The sequence below is a fragment of the Bacillus rossius genome (genome assembly GCF_032445375.1).
Source record: "Bacillus rossius redtenbacheri isolate Brsri chromosome 4 unlocalized genomic scaffold, Brsri_v3 Brsri_v3_scf4_1, whole genome shotgun sequence".
NCBI lineage: Eukaryota > Metazoa > Arthropoda > Insecta > Phasmatodea > Bacillidae > Bacillus > Bacillus rossius.
Window position 1 is genome coordinate 6,758,240 of NW_026962010.1, and position 23,385 is coordinate 6,781,624.

Genomic DNA, 23,385 nt, shown 5'->3' on the forward strand with positions numbered 1-23,385 from the left:
CCTCCAAGCCACGCGCTCTATGCCCCCCAGTGACATTTCAGGGCCACCAAGCCACGCGCCCTCCGCCCCCCAGTGACAGCTCAGGGCCACCAAGCCACGCGCCCTCCGCCCCCCAGTGACAGCTCAGGGCCACCAAGCCACGCGCCCTCCGCCCCCCAGTGACAGCTCAGGGCCACCAAGCCACGCGCCCTCCGTCCCCCAGTGACAGCTCAAAGCCGCCAAGCCACGCGCCCTCCGCCCCCCAGTGACAGCTCAGGGCCACCAAGCCACGCGCTCTATGCCCCCCAGTGACAGCTCAGGGCCACCAAGCCACGCGCCCTCCGCCCCCCAGTGACAGCTCAGGGCCACCAAGCCACGCGCCCTCCGCCCCCCAGTGACAGCTCAGGGCCACCAAGCCACGCGCCCTCCGCCCCCCAGTGACAGCTCAGGGCCACCAAGCCACGCGCCCTCCGCCCCCCAGTGACAGCTCAGGGTCACCAAGCCACGCGCCCTCCGCCCCCCAGTGACAGCTCAGGGCCACCAAGGCACGCGCCCTCCGCCCCCCAGTGACAGCTCAGGGCCACCAAGCCACGCGCCCTCCGCCCCCCAGTGACAGCTCAGGGCCACCAAGCCACGCGCCGCCGCCCCCCAGTGACAGCTCAGGGCCACCAAGCCACGCGCCCTCCGCCCCCCAGTGACAGCTCAGGGCCACCAAGCCACGCGCCCTCCGCCCCCCAGTGACAGCTCAGGGCCACCAAGCCACGCGCCTTCCGCCCCCCAGTGACAGCTCAGGGCCACCAAGCCACGCGCCCTCCGCCCCCCAGTGACGGCTCAGGGCCACCAAGCCACGCGCCCTCCGCCCCCCAGTGACGGCTCAGGGCCACCAAGCCACGCGCCCTCCGCCCCCAGTGACAGCTCAGGGCCACCAAGCCACGCGCCCTCCGCCCCCCAGTGACAGCTCAGGGCCACCAAGCCACGCGCCTTCCGCCCCCCAGTGACAGCTCAGGGCCACCAAGCCACGCGCCCTCCGCCCCCCAGTGACAGCTGAGCGCCGCCCCGCATCTCGTATCGACCAGCAGCTCGTCTGCCTTCCTCCCCCCCTTTCTCTTCTTCTTTCCCATTACAGGAGAGAGTTCTGCTGGCTCCAGCTTCCGCCCATCCTCCCTGGAGGCCTGTCCTCCTTCCGGAAGTGCTTTGTTCGAGCCGGAAACACTCCCTGGGCACCACCGCAACTATCAGCTATAGCTACCAGCTACCTTTCCGGACAGTCTGGGATGACAGTGCCCAGAGGCGAGGCCACTGCGTGTCGTCTGAGCAGTGCGCACTGCTATCCACTGCTATCCACTGCTAGCCACCGCTAGCCACTGCTAGCCACTGCTAGCCACTGCTATCCACTGCTAGCCACGCACTACTACCCCTACCCGGGTATTGAGGCCTTACTTAAAGCGCTCGAGTTTAAAGTCGGGAGCCGCAGAAGGGTGTACCAACTAAAAGCAGTGAGAAGTACGGTCCCTAGGCAAAAAAGAATGACCTGGATAATAATTGAAAACATCACTGCCTGTTTACTATTTAATATTCCTGCTTGGCATCGGCTTGGTACATTAAAACACAGAACCATTTACACAAATCTACAGAAGATCTAGATCTCGCATTAAAGAAAAGGACATCTAATGTAATCACATATTATAAACACTATATTACGGGTAATTTTACAAACATTTAGAAAGGTTAAGTTTTTCCCTAACAGGTCCGTTGATTACACTGCTGGATGACGTAATTGTCTATAAATGTTATTTAGGCACAATTCCCAATATTTTGGTCTAACCGGACTCTCGTTTCGACGTAATTTTGCGAGTCTCACATCCCGCACCACAGCAACGTGATAAGTCTGGCTTGCAGTTTACGTAAATTCTCACGTAGCGTAAAAAGGAGAAGTCGAGTTTATTTCGCCACATTACGATTCAAGAAACTGGCAAGATAATGAATTTGAGTTTATGATCAGTCAAGTCTCTCTGCTCATAGCTTTTCCTTAAAAAACCAACCCGGTGCCCGGTTGTTAATAGCGGTTGCGTCGAGGCTTACTTGTAGTTGCGCAGCATGGTGGACGATAACCCGGGCTGGGCACTGGTCGATGCGTAGGTGAATGGAACAGCCTTTCCATTTTAGCAGCGGCGCAACACGCCTGCACCCGACGAGCCGAAGTCGACTCCACCAGCCGCCAGCACCGTCTCCCAGCTCGCCAGCCGCAGACCGTCGCAGGTTAACGCGTCACCATGACGTCGTAAGGCTCAGCGCGCCGCGCGGTGTTGGCTCGCGGAAACACACACAAGCGCAGCGCCGCGAATGTCCGTAATGCTTTTGTTTTAATCGATCTTCAAGACGAAATTGAACCAAGTGCCAAACAATGTATCATAACATATGTTATATAATTAATTACCAAATTAAAAGGACGTTAAAACAAACAAATAATAAAAGTAAAGTTAATGGAGGCGTGGCAAACGCCTCAGTATGACGGGTCGCTACCAGCCGTATGAAACCTCCTGGGAACGTATAGTGTTCCGAGTAGTTTACAATATGCGCAAGAATATAAGTATAGGAACGCAACAGACTACCACTCTAGTATTGGCAACTAATATGTATTGGTGTGTGAGTGAGAGAGGATTCCTGAAGCTAAGAACTCTATACACAAAGTTCATTCCATGTTTAAAGTTAGGATAATATATTCTTCATTAACTATGTTATCAAGTTACTTGAACATCACAAAAGCGCCTAGGGCCAAGGAAAACATTTCTTCATAAGTATCGCCGAACAGCTAAGCATGAAACATAGTGTTTCATAGATGTGTTTGGAAATCTGTGGGCAGTGAATTCGTCATGTTTTGTAGATCAAGTTTGCAAAACTTTATCGAGCTTGAATAAAACTGGGGGGGGGGGGGGGTTATGTTTGTGTATGTACGTATGCAATCAATCACTCACTTCTATTGTGTTCATAGGATTTATTTTTATTATAAGTAAAAAATAAATAAATGCTCAATGCCTATCTAGTGATAAATAACTAAACCAATGGGCTGAGCTATGCATTAAAATTTATTATAACATTTTGGTTTTAGAAATAATAAATTATATAATTGTCTTAATTTTAACGTTTAAAACGCAATAATAAGTTGTAAAAATTTACAAAAAAAGTTGTCGATTGACACAAATTGAATTCGGGAATCTCGGTTGCCCGTGAGCTAACCTGCTTATATACTTATGTACCGAGAATTTTCTTTTATTAATTTTGTGATCCCAGGAAAACAGTAATTATCAAGTTTCTATTATTATTAAAGTGCATGTAATGTACTTGAGGGTTCCGCCTGACAGTCCCCCAGTGTTGACGAAGCGCACAAGTGAGTGTCTCCACACGCGGTCCACTTGTGGGAACAACAGACTCGCGCAGCATGTAACACTGGCGTGGCGCGGCGCGGCGTGAGCAGATCGCCGCTATCCCCTTGCCTAAACAAGTACCACTGTCCTCGAGGCTAAGGCGTAGCAAACGTCCTTCATAGGCTGGATTATAACATAATTGTCCTGTTGGCAAAAATGAAAGTTCCCAGTGACTGATCATCTCCGGAGACTGTGAAGTCTCCTCCTGCATGGTGTGGGCTGCTGCCCTGTAGCAACAGGTTTCCGAAGACGTAGATACATACTGCCTTTTCTTTGTTTCATATCCGCAGGTGGAGTCCACAGTATTGTGTGACTTAATATGTAACTGGGATGTCTTCAGGAAAGAGAGCCAGACTGCCGACAGTTGCTTGTCCTCGCTGTAGAGGCTGTAGAGGCTGGAAGACAGTCAGTGGTTGGAGGCCGAGCAGCCACCAGGGAACCAGCGAGGCAGGGAGCCTGCCACTCACTTCTCAAGTCCGGCCACTCACTTCTCAAGCCCTGCCACTCACTTCTCAAGCCCTGCCACTCACTTCTCAAGCCCGGCCACTCACTTCTCAAGCCCGGCCACTCACTTCTCAAGCCCGGCCACTCACTTCTCAAGCCCGGCCACTCACTTCTCAAGCCCGGCCACTCACTTCTCAAGCCCGGCCACTCACTTCTCAAGCCCGGCCACTCACTTCTCAAGCCCGGCAACTCACTTCTCAAGCCCTGCCACTCACTTCTCAAGCCCTGCCACTCACTTCTCAAGCCCGGCAACTCACTTCTCAAGCCCGGCAACTCACTTCTCAAGCCCTGCCACTCACTTCTCGAGCCCTGCCACTCACTTCTCGAGCCCTGCCACTCACTTCTCGAGCCCTGCCACTCACTTCTCAAGCCCGGCCACTCACTTTTCAAGCCCTGCCACTCACTTTTCAAGCCCGGCCACTCACTTCTCAAGCCCTGCCACTCACTTCTCAAGCCCGCGCTCAGGCCATTGGAAGTCGTTTGAACAGTTATTATAATGAGAACGGAATTGTATAACGTTATTTTCGTCGGTAAAATGTTATAAGTTGTTTTGCATTACTAAAATTTTATATTTAAATTACGAACGTTTTAGGTTATTATACGAAACTTGTTGTAATTAGCCTACTCTATTCACAAAAGTTTGCTTCGAACTCACAGAATTATAATATATAATGGTTAACATGCATGAGTCAGAGATTTAATATTAAACAAGTCAGAATTCAGGATTAGGATGTGTGTGTTTGTGTGTGTGAGAGAGAGAGAGAGAGAGAGGAAGAGAGACAGAGAACACGACTGTGACACAAAAAAGAAGTTAAAAGTGGTATAAATTTCTTGGGTTTCTTAGTGGCCGAGAACACGTTTTGATTGGCTTGACATCACAAGGCAAAACTCGTTTGCGGACATTATGTTTCATTATCCATCTCAATATCGTATACGCACACATGGATGTATTCGGGTTTTCCATAGTCATCTACTCGCTCATGTTTTTCAGATGTGGGAGACTGGCTCGTGTGTTTCAGATATTTGAGACTCTGGCTCGTGTTTTTCAGATGTAGGAGACTAGCTCATGTTTTCCAGATGTGGCAACACTCCGCGCAAAAATGTGTAAACATTGGCAGCTTACACGGGCAAAGGGGCTGCACCTAAAATGGTTTAGGAGTTTGGGAAAAATACTTTAAAGCTTCTTACGGAAAAAAATAAAGGCATTATCACGTAGTTTACCGTAACACCTAAACTGACTACGTTTGATGCTTCATTGTCCAGCCCAACTGATGAAGCGACACACAGCAGATCAAAAGGGGCGGTCTTAACCTCATTCGCCCTAATCCCTTGCATAACCGCGGGGCTAAACACAGTAACGAACATAACCGAAGATGTCTCTTGGAGTTCCGAGAGTGGAAACTTCAGTGCAGCGCTGATGTTTCCTTCACCCCGAGGTATATGCAACTGTCGGTCAGGTGGCCTGTCACAAGCGCCTGTCGCTCTAAACACTTGCCGCAGCCACAGACTCGGCCAAACTCCATCAGTTATTAAGTAAATCTAACTACTGATATACAGGATGTCCATATAAGAATGTTCCAGTTGCAGTGTTATGCTAGAACAGTTTCATTTAGACTATTTGCAACAATTCATACATCTAACTGGCAAACTAACATATTTATTTTTCATACAAATGTTCAATATGAGCACCTTTAGTTATACAGCACACATCCAACCTAAAAGTCAGATTCTTCCCATACTTTGGTTAACAAGTCCTGAGTAATGGAAGCAACATCCTCTTCAAATCTGTGCCTCAACTCTGGGAAATCATTAGGTAGCGGAGGAACGTAGACACGACCTCTCATAAAGCCCCAAAGGGAACAGTCGCATGGCGTTATGTCAGGTGAACGTGGAGGCCAGCGAGAAAAGAGCTCTGTTGTCTCGACCATTACGATCAATCCAGCGGTCAGGGACTTGGACGTCCAACCACTCTCGTGCAAAGAGATTCCAATGTGGAGGGACTCCATCCTGTTGCCAAGTAAAGTTTACAGGTTCACCCTCTACTAATTGAGGAAACAGCCATTCGTTCGCGCTGCAAGCACACAAAACAACAGAGCAGTGCTCGCGCATGCGCTTATCTAGAACTGTTTGAGTTGCTCTTTAATCGTGACCTTGAACCAACACACTAAAACGCTTTCAGTTGATTCGATTAAAAATTTTAACTGGGATATATTATATGTTCATACTGTACTAAAATAGTTATAAAACAATGCTCGTAATTTTTCGTAAAGCAGATTGTTTTTAAACAAAAATTAAGTAGATTTATAATTTTTAAACACAAGGTACATCATATTTAGAAGAAAGCCTGGCTTTACCAACAACAATAAATAACTTTTGATGATGTCGAAAATGATGACTATCACAGTTAAGAAAGTTTTAAGATTATTTCTGAAAAGGGCGGATATTTTAAAATACTGTGTCCAGCGGTATGTTTTAATTAGATGAATTTTGTTTCGGATTAAATGATTTAAGTATATTTTAACTCTTAAATAAACTTTATTTTTACCCTCTAAAATAAGTTAACTTATTCTAATGGAACTAAATTCAATCAAACACATTCCATAAAAAATTCTCAAAAATATTCTCATTTTCTATACATTTTAAGCAAAATCAAGAAAACAAAATCAAGCGGGGAATAGTTTTTTCCCTCCTATTTCCCGAAAGTTGAGGTTTGTGGAATAGGTACAATTTTTCTCGCAAAATATCTATGCGGTTGACATTATACATTTCTTAATTACTGCCCTTATTTGAAATAGATGTTAAAGTATTACATAAAAATAATTTTCGGATAACTTGTATGCCAAACTGCTACCAACATTTTAAGAGAATTTTCATTGAATGTGATGAAATTTTTTATTTAGATGAAATGTTCTGCTTGTCATCACATGATATTATCGGCTCTGAACAATACCACAATACCTCAAATCGTACAGTGCATTCAGTGGGACTATTGGCCTTGAAGCCGTGAATATGTGAATAGAACATTGACTTCTCTAACGGATATGCGAATGTAACACCAGCTGAGGTGTTTTTAACCGTTTCGCTTTCTAGTTATTTTGGTTTGATAGTTTATTTGATTGGTGTACCTGGTGTACTTGCCAGCGGTTTATTAACTACAGTTATAGGCCTATCACTTTAATTTTCATTTTTTTTATCCTTTTTGTTTTTTTAAATTGTAATATGTTATTAATTTGTTTGGTTTTAAGTTTGTTTCATTTGCAAATGTTTAATGTAAATAATCTGTTGCTTAGATTTAGTGTTGAAACCTTTGTATTTGGCCCCTGTTTTTTTTAGCTATTTTATTTGAACTGTATTGGTTTGAAGTTTGCGTAACGACACTCGCGACGCGAGGTGTCTCGCCGAGCGCGTGGCAGGCAGACAGCCACGAGTGGTCGCTGTGGCAGGCAGACAGCCACGAGTGGTCGCTGTGGCAGGCGCACAGCCACGAGTGGTCGCTGTGGCAGGCAGACAGCCACGAGTGGTCGCTGTGGCAGGCAGACAGCCACGAGTGGTCGCTGTGGCAGGCAGACAGCCACGAGTGGTCGCTGTGGCAGGCAGACAGCCACGAGTGGTCGCTGTGGCAGGCAGACAGTCACGAGTGGTCGCTGTGGCAGGCAGACAGCCACGAGTGGTCGCTGTGGCAGGCAGACAGCCACGAGTGGTCGCTGTGGCTGGCAGACAGCCACGAGTGGTCGCTGTGGCAGGCGCACAGCCACGAGTGGTCGCTGTGGCAGGCAGACAGCCACGAGTGGTCGCTGTGGCAGGCAGACAGCCACGAGTGGTCGCTGTGGCAGGCAGACAGCCACGAGTGGTCGCTGTGGCAGGCAGACAGCCACGAGTGGTCGCTGTGGCTGGCAGACAGCCACGAGTGGTCGCTTCGGCAGGCGCACAGCCACGAGTGGTCGCTGTGGCAGGCAGACAGCCACGAGTGGTCGCTGTGGCAGGCAGACAGTCACGAGTGGTCGCTGTGGCAGGCAGACAGCCACGAGTGGTCGCTGTGGCAGGCAGACAGCCACGAGTGGTCGCTGTGGCAGGCAGACAGCCACGAGTGGTCGCTGTGGCAGGCAGACAGCCACGAGTGGTCGCTGTGGCAGGCAGACAGCCACGAGTGGTCGCTGTGGCAGGCAGACAGCCACGAGTGGTCGCTGTGGCTGGCAGACAGCCACGAGTGGTCGCTGTGGCAGGCGCACAGCCACGAGTGGTCGCTGTGGCAGGCAGACAGCCACGAGTGGTCGCTGTGGCAGGCAGACAGCCACGAGTGGTCGCTGTGGCAGGCAGTTAGTCACGAGTGGTCGCTGTGGCAGGCAGACAGCCACGAGTGGTCGCTGTGGCAGGCAGACAGCCACGAGTGGTCGCTGTGGCAGGCAGACAGCCACGAGTGGTCGCTGTGGCAGGCAGACAGCCACGAGTGGTCGCTGTGGCTGGCAGACAGCCACGAGTGGTCGCTGTGGCAGGCGCACAGCCACGAGTGGTCGCTGTGGCTGGCAGACAGCCACGAGTGGTCGCTGTGGCAGGCAGACAGCCACGAGTGGTCGCTGTGGCAGGCAGACAGTCACGAGTGGTCGCTGTGGCAGGCAGACAGCCACGAGTGGTCGCTGTGGCAGGCAGACAGCCACGAGTGGTCGCTGTGGCTGGCAGACAGCCACGAGTGGTCGCTGTGGCAGGCAGACAGCCACGAGTGGTCGCTGTGGCAGGCGCACAGCCACGAGTGGTCGCTGTGGCTGGCAGACAGCCACGAGTGGTCGCTGTGGCAGGCGCACAGCCACGAGTGGTCGCTGTGGCTGGCAGACAGCCACGAGTGGTCGCTGTGGCTGGCAGACAGCCACGAGTGGTCGCTGTGGCAGGCAGACAGCCACGAGTGGTCGCTGTGGCAGGCAGACAGCCACGAGTGGTCGCTGTGGCTGGCAGACAGCCACGAGTGGTCGCTGTGGCAGGCGCACAGCCACGAGTGGTCGCTGTGGCAGGCAGACAGCCACGAGTGGTCGCTGTGGCAGGCAGACAGCCACGAGTGGTCGCTGTGGCAGGCAGACAGCCACGAGTGGTCGCTGTGGCAGGCAGACAGCCACGAGTGGTCGCTGTGGCAGGCAGACAGCCACGAGTGGTCGCTGTGGCTGGCAGACAGCCACGAGTGGTCGCTGTGGCAGGCGCACAGCCACGAGTGGTCGCTGTGGCAGGCAGACAGCCACGAGTGGTCGCTGTGGCAGGCAGACAGCCACGAGTGGTCGCTGTGGCAGGCAGACAGCCACGAGTGGTCGCTGTGGCAGGCAGACAGCCACGAGTGGTCGCTGTGGCAGGCAGACAGCCACGAGTGGTCGCTGTGGCAGGCAGACAGCCACGAGTGGTCGCTGTGGCAGGCAGACAGCCACGAGTGGTCGATGTGGCAGGCAGACAGCCACGAGTGGTCGCTGTGGCAGGCAGACAGCCACGAGTGGTCGCTGTGGCTGGCAGACAGCCACGAGTGGTCGCTGTGGCAGGCGCACAGCCACGAGTGGTCGCTGTGGCAGGCAGACAGCCACGAGTGGTCGCTGTGGCAGGCAGACAGCCACGAGTGGTCGCTGTGGCAGGCAGACAGCCACGAGTGGTCGCTGTGGCAGGCAGACAGTCACGAGTGGTCGCTGTGGCAGGCAGACAGCCACGAGTGGTCGCTGTGGCAGGCAGACAGCCACGAGTGGTCGCTGTGGCTGGCAGACAGTCACGAGTGGTCGCTGTGGCAGGCAGACAGCCACGAGTGGTCGCTGTGGCAGGCAGACAGTCACGAGTGGTCGCTGTGGCAGGCAGACAGCCACGAGTGGTCGCTGTGGCAGGCAGACAGCCACGAGTGGTCGCTGTGGCAGGCAGACAGCCACGAGTGGTCGCTGTGGCAGGCAGACAGCCACGAGTGGTCGCTGTGGCAGGCAGACAGCCACGAGTGGTCGCTGTGGCAGGCAGACAGTCACGAGTGGTCGCTGTGGCAGGCAGACAGCCACGAGTGGTCGCTGTGGCAGGCAGACAGCCACGAGTGGTCGCTGTGGCTGGCAGACAGCCACGAGTGGTCGCTGTGGCAGGCGCACAGCCACGAGTGGTCGCTGTGGCAGGCAGACAGCCACGAGTGGTCGCTGTGGCAGGCAGACAGCCACGGGTGGTCGCTGTGGCAGGCAGACAGCCACGAGTGGTCGCTGTGGCTGGCAGACAGCCACGAGTGGTCGCTGTGGCAGGCGCACAGCCACGAGTGGTCGCTGTGGCAGGCAGACAGCCACGAGTGGTCGCTGTGGCAGGCAGACAGTCACGAGTGGTCGCTGTGGCAGGCAGACAGCCACGAGTGGTCGCTGTGGCAGGCAGACAGCCACGAGTGGTCGCTGTGGCAGGCAGACAGCCACGAGTGGTCGCTGTGGCAGGCAGACAGCCACGAGTGGTCGCTGTGGCTGGCAGACAGCCACGAGTGGTCGCTGTGGCTGGCAGACAGCCACGAGTGGTCGCTGTGGCAGGCGCACAGCCACGAGTGGTCGCTGTGGCAGGCAGACAGCCACGAGTGGTCGCTGTGGCAGGCAGACAGCCACGAGTGGTCGCTGTGGCAGGCGCACAGCCACGAGTGGTCGCTGTGGCTGGCAGACAGCCACGAGTGGTCGCTGTGGCAGGCGCACAGCCACGAGTGGTCGCTGTGGCAGGCGCACAGCCACGAGTGGTCGCTGTGGCAGGCAGACAGCCACGAGTGGTCGCTGTGGCAGGCAGACAGCCACGAGTGGTCGCTGTGGCAGGCAGACAGCCACGAGTGGTCGCTGTGGCTGGCAGACAGCCACGAGTGGTCGCTGTGGCAGGCGCACAGCCACGAGTGGTCGCTGTGGCAGGCAGACAGCCACGAGTGGTCGCTGTGGCAGGCAGACAGCCACGAGTGGTCGCTGTGGCAGGCAGACAGCCACGAGTGGTCGCTGTGGCTGGCAGACAGCCACGAGTGGTCGCTGTGGCAGGCAGACAGCCACGAGTGGTCGCTGTGGCAGGCAGACAGCCACGAGTGGTCGCTGTGGCTGGCAGACAGCCACGAGTGGTCGCTGTGGCAGGCGCACAGCCACGAGTGGTCGCTGTGGCAGGCAGACAGCCACGAGTGGTCGCTGTGGCAGGCAGACAGCCACGAGTGGTCGCTGTGGCAGGCGCACAGCCACGAGTGGTCGCTGTGGCTGGCAGACAGCCACGAGTGGTCGCTGTGGCAGGCAGACAGCCACGAGTGGTCGCTGTGGCAGGCGCACAGCCACGAGTGGTCGCTGTGGCAGGCAGACAGCCACGAGTGGTCGCTGTGGCAGGCAGACAGCCACGAGTGGTCGCTGTGGCAGGCAGACAGCCACGAGTGGTCGCTGTGGCAGGCAGACAGCCACGAGTGGTCGCTGTGGCAGGCGCACAGCCACGAGTGGTCGCTGTGGCAGGCAGACAGCCACGAGTGGTCGCTGTGGCAGGCAGACAGCCACGAGTGGTCGCTGTGGCAGGCAGACAGCCACGAGTGGTCGCTGTGGCTGGCAGACAGCCACGAGTGGTCGCTGTGGCAGGCAGACAGCCACGAGTGGTCGCTGTGGCAGGCGCACAGCCACGAGTGGTCGCTGTGGCAGGCAGACAGCCACGAGTGGTCGCTGTGGCAGGCAGACAGCCACGAGTGGTCGCTGTGGCAGGCAGACAGCCACGAGTGGTCGCTGTGGCAGGCAGACAGCCACGAGTGGTCGCTGTGGCTGGCAGACAGCCACGAGTGGTCGCTGTGGCAGGCAGACAGCCACGAGTGGTCGCTGTGGCAGGCGCACAGCCACGAGTGGTCGCTGTGGCAGGCAGACAGCCACGAGTGGTCGCTGTGGCAGGCAGACAGCCACGAGTGGTCGCTGTGGCAGGCGCACAGCCACGAGTGGTCGCTGTGGCAGGCAGACAGCCACGAGTGGTCGCTGTGGCAGGCAGACAGCCACGAGTGGTCGCTGTGGCAGGCAGACAGCCACGAGTGGTCGCTGTGGCTGGCAGACAGCCACGAGTGGTCGCTGTGGCAGGCAGACAGCCACGAGTGGTCGCTGTGGCAGGCGCACAGCCACGAGTGGTCGCTGTGGCAGGCAGACAGCCACGAGTGGTCGCTGTGGCAGGCAGACAGCCACGAGTGGTCGCTGTGGCAGGCGCACAGCCACGAGTGGTCGCTGTGGCAGGCAGACAGCCACGAGTGGTCGCTGTGGCAGGCAGACAGCCACGAGTGGTCGCTGTGGCAGGCAGACAGCCACGAGTGGTCGCTGTGGCAGGCAGACAGCCACGAGTGGTCGCTGTGGCTGGCAGACAGCCACGAGTGGTCGCTGTGGCAGGCAGACAGCCACGAGTGGTCGCTGTGGCAGGCGCACAGCCACGAGTGGTCGCTGTGGCAGGCAGACAGCCACGAGTGGTCGCTGTGGCAGGCAGACAGCCACGAGTGGTCGCTGTGGCTGGCAGACAGCCACGAGTGGTCGCTGTGGCAGGCGCACAGCCACGAGTGGTCGCTGTGGCAGGCAGACAGCCACGAGTGGTCGCTGTGGCAGGCAGACAGCCACGAGTGGTCGCTGTGGCAGGCGCACAGCCACGAGTGGTCGCTGTGGCAGGCAGACAGCCACGAGTGGTCGCTGTGGCAGGCAGACAGCCACGAGTGGTCGCTGTGGCAGGCAGACAGCCACGAGTGGTCGCTGTGGCTGGCAGACAGCCACGAGTGGTCGCTGTGGCAGGCGCACAGCCACGAGTGGTCGCTGTGGCAGGCAGACAGCCACGAGTGGTCGCTGTGGCAGGCGCACAGCCACGAGTGGTCGCTGTGGCTGGCAGACAGCCACGAGTGGTCGCTGTGGCTGGCAGACAGCCACGAGTGGTCGCTGTGGCAGGCGCACAGCCACGAGTGGTCGCTGTGGCAGGCGCACAGCCACGAGTGGTCGCTGTGGCAGGCAGACAGCCACGAGTGGTCGCTGTGGCAGGCAGACAGCCACGAGTGGTCGCTGTGGCAGGCAGACAGCCACGAGTGGTCGCTGTGGCAGGCAGACAGCCACGAGTGGTCGCTGTGGCAGGCAGACAGCCACGAGTGGTCGCTGTGGCAGGCGCACAGCCACGAGTGGTCGCTGTGGCAGGCAGACAGCCACGAGTGGTCGCTGTGGCAGGCAGACAGCCACGAGTGGTCGCTGTGGCAGGCAGACAGCCACGAGTGGTCGCTGTGGCTGGCAGACAGCCACGAGTGGTCGCTGTGGCAGGCAGACAGCCACGAGTGGTCGCTGTGGCAGGCAGACAGCCACGAGTGGTCGCTGTGGCTGGCAGACAGCCACGAGTGGTCGCTGTGGCTGGCAGACAGCCACGAGTGGTCGCTGTGGCAGGCAGACAGCCACGAGTGGTCGCTGTGGCAGGCAGACAGCCACGAGTGGTCGCTGTGGCAGGCAGGCAGCCACGAGTGGTCGCTGTGGCAGGCAGGCAGCCACGAGTGGTCGCTGTGGCAGGCAGACAGCCACGAGTGGTCGCTGTGGCAGGCAGACAGCCACGAGTGGTCGCTGTGGCAGGCAGACAGCCACGAGTGGTCGCTGTGGCAGGCAGACAGCCACGAGTGGTCGCCGTGGCAGCTTGCAGCTTGCACGAGCCTTGGAGCAAGCAGTGCAGTGGAACTATGGCACGGCACTATGTCTACTGAGGGCGACACGGGCCGCAATAGACGCGTGGAGGCTGAGTGTGAAGTAATCTATAACTGCAGCCGTCTGGCTGTGTTCAACATTTCAATAAAATATATTAAATTATTATTTAGTTTTCATTTTATATTGAATTGGACAAATTTGAAATAAAATAGCTTGCCACTTTATTGTGATTATACAGTGGATGTCCGTTATCTTGGTAGTGATATATACATACATACAACCAGAGATGAGTGCATCGGAAGGCTTTGTGACTAAACTGACATCCAGCCCGTCAACCACGAGTGTCACAGCTACTAAGGTGTGCGCGCGTGTGTACATTTGGAGTAATATACGAATTTTTTTTAATGATTATAAAAGCAGGAATGAATGTATTATGTACCTACTAAATTATTGTGAAGAAAATATTTTTCTAATGTATTTGGGAGGAAAAAAATTGTTTATACGCTTGCGTGTCGTCAAAGTATAGGCTACAGCATTGTGTCACGAACATAGTTTAAGGTAACCTGACTTGTTAATTAAAAGAAACTTAAAAATCATAACTTGAAGCCACTTCTAAGTATCATGTATTTTATAACACAATATTACTTATTATATATATATAGTATAGATATAGAATAGTATGAATATTACTTACAACCACAGGCGCCAAACATTTTTTGAAATATTAAAAGCTACAGTAGTGTTTTCGCCCAAACGCGCCCTGTGGGTTGCACTGCCCATGCCTGGAGACAGTGTCATTGCTAACACATATTCCCGCCTGAAATTATGTTAAAGTGGCTTTGGTATGCTTGTACAACTATCGTGATCACCCATCTCCATCGTGGTTATGCTCAATTTTCAAAGTCATAATGCCACTTTATTAAATATTGGACGAGATTTTGATGTAGAGATATTCATGATGAGTTTGCTGGTTGTCCGAAACCTGTAAGTAAATAATGGATAATCGCGGGTTTCCTGGAGACCTCGGCGTGTCTGCGAGCCTCGGACAGACTGCCCCTCCCAGAAGGCAGACAGGGCAATATGCCCCTGCCTCAGGAACAAGTGTCTAGTAGCTGTGCAATGTAGGAACACATTCACCCCGCGTGCTCCGAGCTCCCACTCGCCTGTCTCATTGCAGTCGGCTCGCGAGCCTCAGCCCCTGGCAGGAGAATGTGTCTGCTTCTCGGGAATCTTTCTTTTGTAATTCTTAATTCACATAGCGTTTGTTGTAATTTGGAGTGTGTTACGCACGGGTTTCTTTTTTGGAGCACGAATTCGAAAGAAAGCAGAACAGGAACGGTCACTGTTTCCCTGCGGAGTACAGCCGTGTGCTTGTGCACCTCTGGCTGCAGGAGCAGTGAGATAGCTAGCGTGGCAGAGGGATGAGGGGGGGTGCGACAAAGAGCCTTATCGCCTCCACTGGGTCCTTGCTGCACCTCTCGGCCTGCAGTTAGCGAGTTGTCCGCGTTGCGGGCATGGCGCCAGTGTCTCATTCATCTTGTCGTTCCTTGAGCCCGCGGCGCTGTGTGGTCGGCCTTCCTCCTTCACTGCAGTTCGTCGCGCCTGTCTCCCATCCCTCCCCCCTCATTATCATTTCAGCAGCTGTCGAGGGAGGGTTACCTGCTCCTGTAACCACCACTTGCACTTCGCTGTGCCTTGTCTGACGAGGAGATCTTCAGTACTTCATCTTGATCGCGAGCTCTCGTAAGACTGTCTCAAAGGTGGGCATTGTTGGATTATTAAGGGTCAAAGTTATATGTTCTTCTGACAAAAAGCTTTGCGTAACTAGTACTCCAGACTTTCAATAGTCTCCGAACTACTTGGTCAGTGAGTCCACGCTCATATTGTTAGTAAAGCCCGAACCATCGCCTCTCGAGCGGGTTGCCCGAACACTAGACCTGCTTGGCGTACCTACTGTGGCTTGGAGGGCCGATCACTTGTCCGATCCCGGCTCCACACTCGAGTGTTTCTTTATTGTCCGACTGGAGCGTGATTAGAGGTCATAGGTATAGTGTTTGCAGCAATGAGTTTACCTTGAGTAGAAGCATTGAAGAAGACTTTGTGGTCAGAAGACACCCATTCTATTCGCTTGTAATTGGTTTGTTGGGAACTGCACTGTGCAGGCCAACGAGGGCTTCAACAACAGGACAGGGGTTGTCGGAAAACAACACAACAAACTTTATCTCGGGTGATTAATATTTCGCGCAATTTTACAGAAATAAATATGACATGTAAATATCCTTCATTATGGACTTGGCAGGTTTGAGTATCTTTACAATCTGCAATTCGTGGCCTGGTCACTTAGCCTAATAATATAAAAATAACAATCGTTGATCATCTGTGTCTCAATAAACTATTTTACAAACACACTACCTGGACTAGGGAATATTAAGGCAAAAATTCTAATTAATTATTGGCCAAAAAGAAAGTAATAATGCTATTAAATGAAAATAATTACCGAAACACGACTCGCAAATGAATTAACAACGAGCGAGTGGTAAATAAACAAATGAATAACATAAATTAATGCAGTGTATCAATTAGGCTAAGTGAAGCGAACTATTGTTCTCCCTACTCGCTTAACTGCAGACGAGTAGACAGAGCAGAGTCCGAAATGACGTGTGAAATACCCCGACTCGCTCCAGCTGAGCTGTGGAGTGTTATTGTTCCAACAAGGACTTGAAGAATTGTCACTAATAGCTCGGCGTGCTCCGGGACTGCCTCCGTGCTGAAGTGGGGCGGATCCTGTGGTGGAGGGCAGACTGCGGGACCGTAGACTCCACAGCAGGCAGACTTCCTTCTCTTCCCCGGACCTCGCTCGCAGCTGCCTCGTGGCCTCGTGGCTGCTCGGCCTGGTGACCTGAGCTGTCTCGTGTCCAGCACTCAGACAGGCACTGGCCGCACCAACTGGGTCGCAGTCCACGGCTAGACTCCCCTGACTCACAGGCGCTCGTCCAGTCAACAGCACCGCGCCGGGAGCTTATATAGCTGTCCCACTGCTGGCAGACTAGTCTGGAGAGTTCTTCACTAACCTCACACATCCATGCTCCGGAAACATCGTTACAACCTGACTGTAGGTCAGCGACCCCGTCCGAACAGTCATTGTATACTATTGTAATGTCGGTACAGGTTTATACTTGGTTGGAAGGTATGCCAAGTATCGTCGTTCGGAGACACTCTGTCTTTTGTTTTTAATTGGACATATTGCATACGTAGTATGTATAAAGACTGTCTCATAGTTCGGAGACATGCTTAAAGTTGGCACTCTAATTATCATAAGGTGCGCAGAATACGTTCTCCATGGTAGGTATTGTGTATCAAGATGAGTGTATTTCACTTCTTGGTAATATCGATTGTGCAGTCGAGTCCTTTCTCTCTGGTTGACTGTACTTTCTACGAGCGATGTCTCTACACACCGGTGATGTTTTACTTCTTATAGTTTTGTGTGTGTGGCTGTGTAGGCATTAGAAGAGATAATAAAATTAAATGTCATCTGTTCACATCGCTTATAATGAAAAATTAGTTCCAACATTGTGATATCGGGTAACATGTTTATTTAGACGATTGAACAGTTGCCTTGTATTGAATTATTTTTCGTAGTGAGGATGATCAATAAACTTGTTAAGAAATATTGGGAGGAAGAATTTAAATATTGTTTCTAAGCGCTGATTACGCTTAGCACTGATATAGGCACAAACCAAGAATGAAAATCGATCGAATTAAATATACTAATAAGCATATTTTTTATCTTTTTTTGTTAGAATTTTTCCTGAAATTGTAAGTTATAATTTGCCATTTTAAAGAAGGCGGACAATATTAAATTAGCGGCTTCCTGGCATTAGGCAGGTGAGCAATTTAAGCTACTTTTAGGGCTTTTAATCATTTTTAATTAAAAACTATTATAAGCTAAAATTACTTTTTTTAATCAGACCATGGATTGAACCAAAAACAGGCATGGATGGAATCAATCATTATATTATGTCATTTTTTTTATCATGTTTAGAAATTTTTACGAATGTATATTATATTATATACATGTATGTATATATATGGTACAAAATTGGTCTACGATTTGGTAATTGGCACTACTGAACTCTAGCAGGTCATAAATAAACCTAGATGGTGGCAATGTACTCTAGCAGACGAAGTGTGCACTGCATTACACTAGCACTCCTTGTAGCAAGTTTTCAAAACTATGATGGCGACAGCACCATCTAGCACATGACATGTGCACTTTACGAACCTAGCGCTCTTAGTGGCAAGCATTGAATACAAAGATGGTGACTGGGCATCCTACAAGTGCTGCTATTATTTCTTGTTCTTAAAACAATGATATGTCCGCATATACCCTATTTAATTCCCATACTGGTATGTGCCTTGATAGCCGTGTGGGTAAAGGCGTGATATTTTCATACAAGAGGTCCTAGCTGTCATGGTTCGAATCGCCCCCTACAATGTATTTTTTTTTTAAATTTTAATAGGCCTGTAAGGGCTATAACAACACCAGCAGGTAGTCTAACATCTATGTTATGTGCATGATATAGAGCTAGGATCAAACAGAGAAACAAAGTAATTGATTATTATGTCATCAAAGATGGCACCTCAAGCAGAAATAAATCCAAGATTACCTCCAGCAGACGAACATTTTGGTGGACTATGATGTCAGAATTTAAGATGGCGACAGTGATGTCATTGTTCAAAATGGAGGATGTTATATTATTAAAAATGTCGGATGTAAGGCAATAATTAAAAATTGTGTTATCGAAGATGGCGAAAAATTGTAGAAAATCAAATGCAGAAAGTTCTAGTATTCAAGATGGTGGAATACAAAATTTTCGCCGGGATCATTGTGAAGGTAATCAAAGATGGCCGCAGTGTAAGATGGCACCGGCTCCACACTCGACTCCAGGGCTCGGACCGACTATCAGATACTACTCCACGCAAAACCTCGGGGAATGGCGGACAAGCTGTACTGATACTGAGAAAAATGCTTGACCGTGGACGTTGATGTGTAAGTATAGCTTGCAGATGTTATGGTGTCAGCTGTGTTGAAACCAGTTCCTTTCTGAGTGCACAGTCCGGTTACGCAGGGGGCCGAAAGAGAATAAGGATAAGGTCCACCTGGTAGTGGAGTGTTCCCCAAAGACCCGGAACATGCTGATAGTTAAGGGCCATATCTACATAGGGTTTTCCTCTTGTAGGATTCGTGACTACGTGGTTGCAACCAGATGTTATAAGTGCCAGGGATATGGTCACACATCCCTTAAGTGTAGAGGCCAATTGACATGTTCGTGCTGTGGGGAGACGGGACATAAGTACTCGGAGTGTAAGGCTAAAGAACAGGGTGAGAAGTGTGCTAATTGTAAGAGATTAAAAAAGGACTTTAACCACAGAGTGGATTCTACAGACTGCACAGAGTACCAGAAGGCCTTGTCGAGGGAACTAAATCGAATTGATTATGGATAACTTGAGCAAGAGCATCCTAATCGGGCAGATAAATCTTCAAAGGTCTGCTGTAGCAACAACTGAAATCCAATTGGTTGCTGAGGAAATGCATCTGGACGTTGTGTTAATCCAGGAGCCTTATGTTGTACGTGGAAAACTGGTTGGCATGCCTGACAGGACTTATACCTCTGGGAAGAATCCCAAGGCTGCTGTATGGATTCGTAATCCTCGGATTACGGCACTTTTCTTACCAAAGATCAGTGGGGAGCATCATGTGTGCGTGCGCTTAGAGATTGGATCCACTATTATCAATGTGGTTTCCTCCTATTTTCAGTTCGCTGAAGAAACAGAGGTTCACCTGCAAGAATGGGTTAAAATACTACAACATGTACGAACAAGCAGAATACTGTTTGGTGGTTATATAAATGCGAAGTCCCCTCTCTGGGGGTCACCAGTTATGGATGATAAAGGTGAACTTGTAAGCAACTTTATAGTTGCTAATGACCTAAGAGTCATTAATGAACCTGGATCCATGGCCACATATTTGTCTCCGGCCCATGATAGTGAGTCCTTCCTGGATGTCACCCTGACATGCAGGAGATTAAAGCATGCAGTTACAAATTGGAGAGTAACTGACGAGATTACAAGTGATCATCGGTTGATCTTGTTTGAAATTGCTACTCAAGACCAGCTACCTACTCACGAACCCTCTGCAACCAGATATGGATGCAAGAGGGTAGACTGGAAGGCATTCAATAACATGCTGAAATCGCAAATGGACGAATATCGGTCCAATATGTTGCAAGAGGTTGAAGAAGATGCAGTCCGTCTTAGAGAAGCAGTTATGGCAGTTTGCGATAAGCACATGGAAAAGCTTTCAGGCAAGAACAGAAGACATAGCTGGTGGACGCAAGATCTGCAAGATCAGAGAACAAGACTCAAGTCTCTTCGGAAACGAATGAAGCGGCAGACTGATCAAGAGTTGAAGAGTGCTTCACTCGTGGAATACCGAAGAAACAAGAAAAGTTATACTAAAGCAGTCAGGGGTGCCAAGAGAGCTTCATGGCGGAAAACCGTAACGGAGACCGGAAATACTGATACATGGGGTCTGATATATGAGATGTGTGCGAACAAACTTAAGCGACCCTTGGAGATACCTTCTCTGTTGGATGAAAATGAGGAACCATCTATAAGGGCAAACTTGCATATGGTGCTACATGAATTGCTCCCGGATGATAGTCCAGAAAATGACACAGAAGACCAGAAGGTCAAGAGAGAAGCAATGATTGCCATTCCCTCTACGGAGGATACGGCCCCATTTAGTGCAGCCGAATTATTGCAGGTCGTTAAGACCCTGAGATTAAAAAAGGCTCCTGGGCACGACAATGTGACATCTGAGATACTTCTTAGAGTCTATGGAGAAGTCCATAAGGATTTGCTAGCACTATATAACAGTGCATTGTTGACGGGGACATTCCCAAGTGACTGGAAAAGGGGAATATTGAAGATTTTATATAAGGGCAATGGTAAGGATCCTGGCCATGTCAAATCATATAGACCCTTGACCATGCTTCCTCTCTTCGGAAAAATCTTGGAAAAGCTTATAACCTTACGCATCACTCAATTCCTGGATGTCCATAATGGACTGAGTGATTTGCAGTATGGATTTCGGAAGGGTAGGAGCACGGAAAAGGCAATTCTGCGAATGATGCAAAAAGTTAACACCATCAACGCACAGTATGTCATGGCTATTACACTGGATATTGCTGGGGCCTTTGATAATGCCTGGTGGCCCCAGATCATGTGGAGGTTGAAGGAGCTAAACTGTCCAAGGAACCTATACAAACTGGTACTTTCCTTTTTTCATGACAGAACATGTGTGTGCACTATGGGATATGTCTCCTGCAATAAGGTACTTACGAAGGGATGCCCCCAAGGATCCGTCTTGGGTCCTCTCTTGTGGAATGTCTTGTTTGATGAACTGCTCAGATTGGAGCTCCCGTACGGGTGTGACATCTTCGGATATGCCGATGATGGCCTGCTTATCATCCCAGGCAATTCAAGACGGCTCCTCGAAGAAAAGGCGGAGGAGGCTCTTACCATTGTCCGAGACTGGACCATGCGGTGCAAGCTTAAGATAGCCCCGGATAAAATGGAGTCTGTTATGCTAAAGGGAAGACTTAGCTCAAATAGACCCCCGGTGATCAGGTACGACGGAAGACCCGTGAAAGCTGTGTCATCTCTGAAGTACCTAGGGGTTTGGTTGGATCAATGTGGTCAATTTAACACACATGCCAAAGAAACGAGCTGCAAGTCAACTATCCTCTTTCATGAAATGCGTTCAGTGGCTCCGGCTGGATGGGGGCTAGTGTATAATACCATGATGAGGATTTATGAAGCCACCTTTATTGCAGTAGTCTGTTATGCTGCAGTGGTCTGGTACCACGCAGCACTACAAGTTCACATCAAGAGAAAATTGCTTACTGCACAAAGAACTGCATTGTTAACTGTGGCTAAGGCGTATCGGACAACATCTACTGAGGCCTTGCAAGTAGTCACGGGAGCAATCCCTATTGACTTACTCCTGAAGGAACGAGGAGAATTGTCATTGCTTGCTACCAGTGGCCCAGTCTCAAAAGGAGACAAGCGGATCGCCAGAGAACTCACTCTTGATGCATGGCAACAACGTTGGGATTCTTCCAACAATGTCAGATATACGTATCGGATACTTCCGAGTATTAGAGAACGCCTCGAGAGACGGACTATTCCAGTGGACCATTACTGCACTCAGTATCTTACGGGTCACGGAAATTTCAAGGCTAAATTGTACACCATGAACTTGGTGGACGACCCAATGTGTGCAGTCTGCGGGCTTCCAGATACTGCCATCCATGTTATGTTGGAATGTTCTAAGGTGCATGACATTCGGCAACGTTATGAAGACCTCGCATCAAATTTACAATTGTCCCTCTGGAACATTTCTGGTTTGTTGGCTGATCCAGAGGGTCAAAGGATATGGAAAAATTATTGCAATGAGATTGGCAAGAGATTAGAAGAGTTCGATAGCTGGATGGCAGCAATGGACCTTCAAGAACATCAAGAAGGAGAATAACATCTGCAATTGTGGAGAATAGTTAGACAAGAGACAATAGTTGAAGAAGAAGAAGAAGAAGAGAAGAAGAAGAATATCAAGACACAGCCCATGCTCGGATTTGGTATTTTATTAACTCACTAAAGTGACAACTGTTGATGGAACTAGAATGATTAAGTAAGGGAATTGGAAGCAGGTGTTGGAGAGGGTTGCGGATGCAACAGATGGACTGGATTGGCATTTTATGATAGAACTATGGAAGGAAAAGAAGAGAAACACTTGCTGGCTGTGGAATCGGCGCCCCTGCATGGGTTCGGTGCCGGGTACTAGTAATCGTCCTGTCACCGGGGACATGCGGGGTGATTCCACGTGGATTGATGAGGTAAAAGTTTTATATATCCACCGCCGGTTTATATAATTGTGGACACAAGAAATGCATATATATTTGAAAATTTGACAAAGCTATAACCTGGCTGCAGCGCCGGCGGTGAAAACAGGTTGGATAAGTTATTCTGGTTAATGGCCCTCGAGTGACGAAAATCAAGTCACTCAATGGAAACATGGGAATATAGGCCAAAAAATTGGAAAATTAAAGTAGTGCACTTGGTACACCCCTACAGGGGTTTAGTTCCAGGTGGAGGAGGTGGTGAGGCTTGGCCGGGCTTTTGCCCAGAATAACTTGTGTTGAAACCAGTCTTAATTTTGGCATTTTCTATCAATCATGAAAATTTACATATTTATTTGCGTTGAAGTAGATCGAAGCTATTGTTTATGAAATCAAAACTTTTGTCGCCTGTAATCTCGCCAAATTAATTAGTATTTGTTTTCATGTAATGTTTAACAAAATGTAAGTTTTTTGACCTGCACTGTGACCTTCCTTCCTTATTTTCTCTGCATATTTGATAGGTGCATAAAGTTAAGATCTGTAGAACAAACTGCGAACCCTCGGGTTTACGATGTCATGACTGTCTTTATCTTTGCTACAGGCTGGCCGTTGTAATCCGAGCGTCGCGAGGCGTGTTTGGGTGCTGCTGTTGGGGATGTGTGAGGAGCTAGGCAGGAACCCGCGCTGCGGTGTCTTGTAAATGTGCGTCGTGTGATGTTCCTCTGCTCTGGGGACTGGGTGAGGCGAGGCCTGCGAGGGATTGCTTTGGCGAAGAAGAAACGAAATCTCCAGCCGCAGCAGAAGTTGTGTAATCACATCTGCCGTCGGAGCGGATGAAAAAAGGAGTTGGGAGGGAGACGGGAAAGATGGCAGATGGCTTCTTTGATGTGGCTGTTTCTCCAGGCGGAAACTGCT

General features: G+C 50.8%; 2 protein-coding genes across 2 annotated transcripts in view; both read left to right on the top strand.

Moving 5' to 3' along the window:
• The window catches only part of LOC134541624 (DNA-directed RNA polymerase II subunit RPB1-like), a 31,887-nt gene extending 15,474 nt beyond the window's left edge, over positions 1-16,413 (top strand). Inside the window, exons 5-6 of the mRNA XM_063385188.1 lie at positions 13,472-13,605; positions 16,284-16,413. Of these exons, the coding sequence (XP_063241258.1) occupies positions 13,472-13,605; positions 16,284-16,413 (264 nt within the window). The remainder of the gene's footprint in view (positions 1-13,471; positions 13,606-16,283) is intronic.
• The window catches only part of LOC134541505 (syntaxin-binding protein 5), a 366,972-nt gene that overhangs the window by 190,020 nt on the left and 153,567 nt on the right, over positions 1-23,385 (top strand). The window lies entirely within an intron of this gene.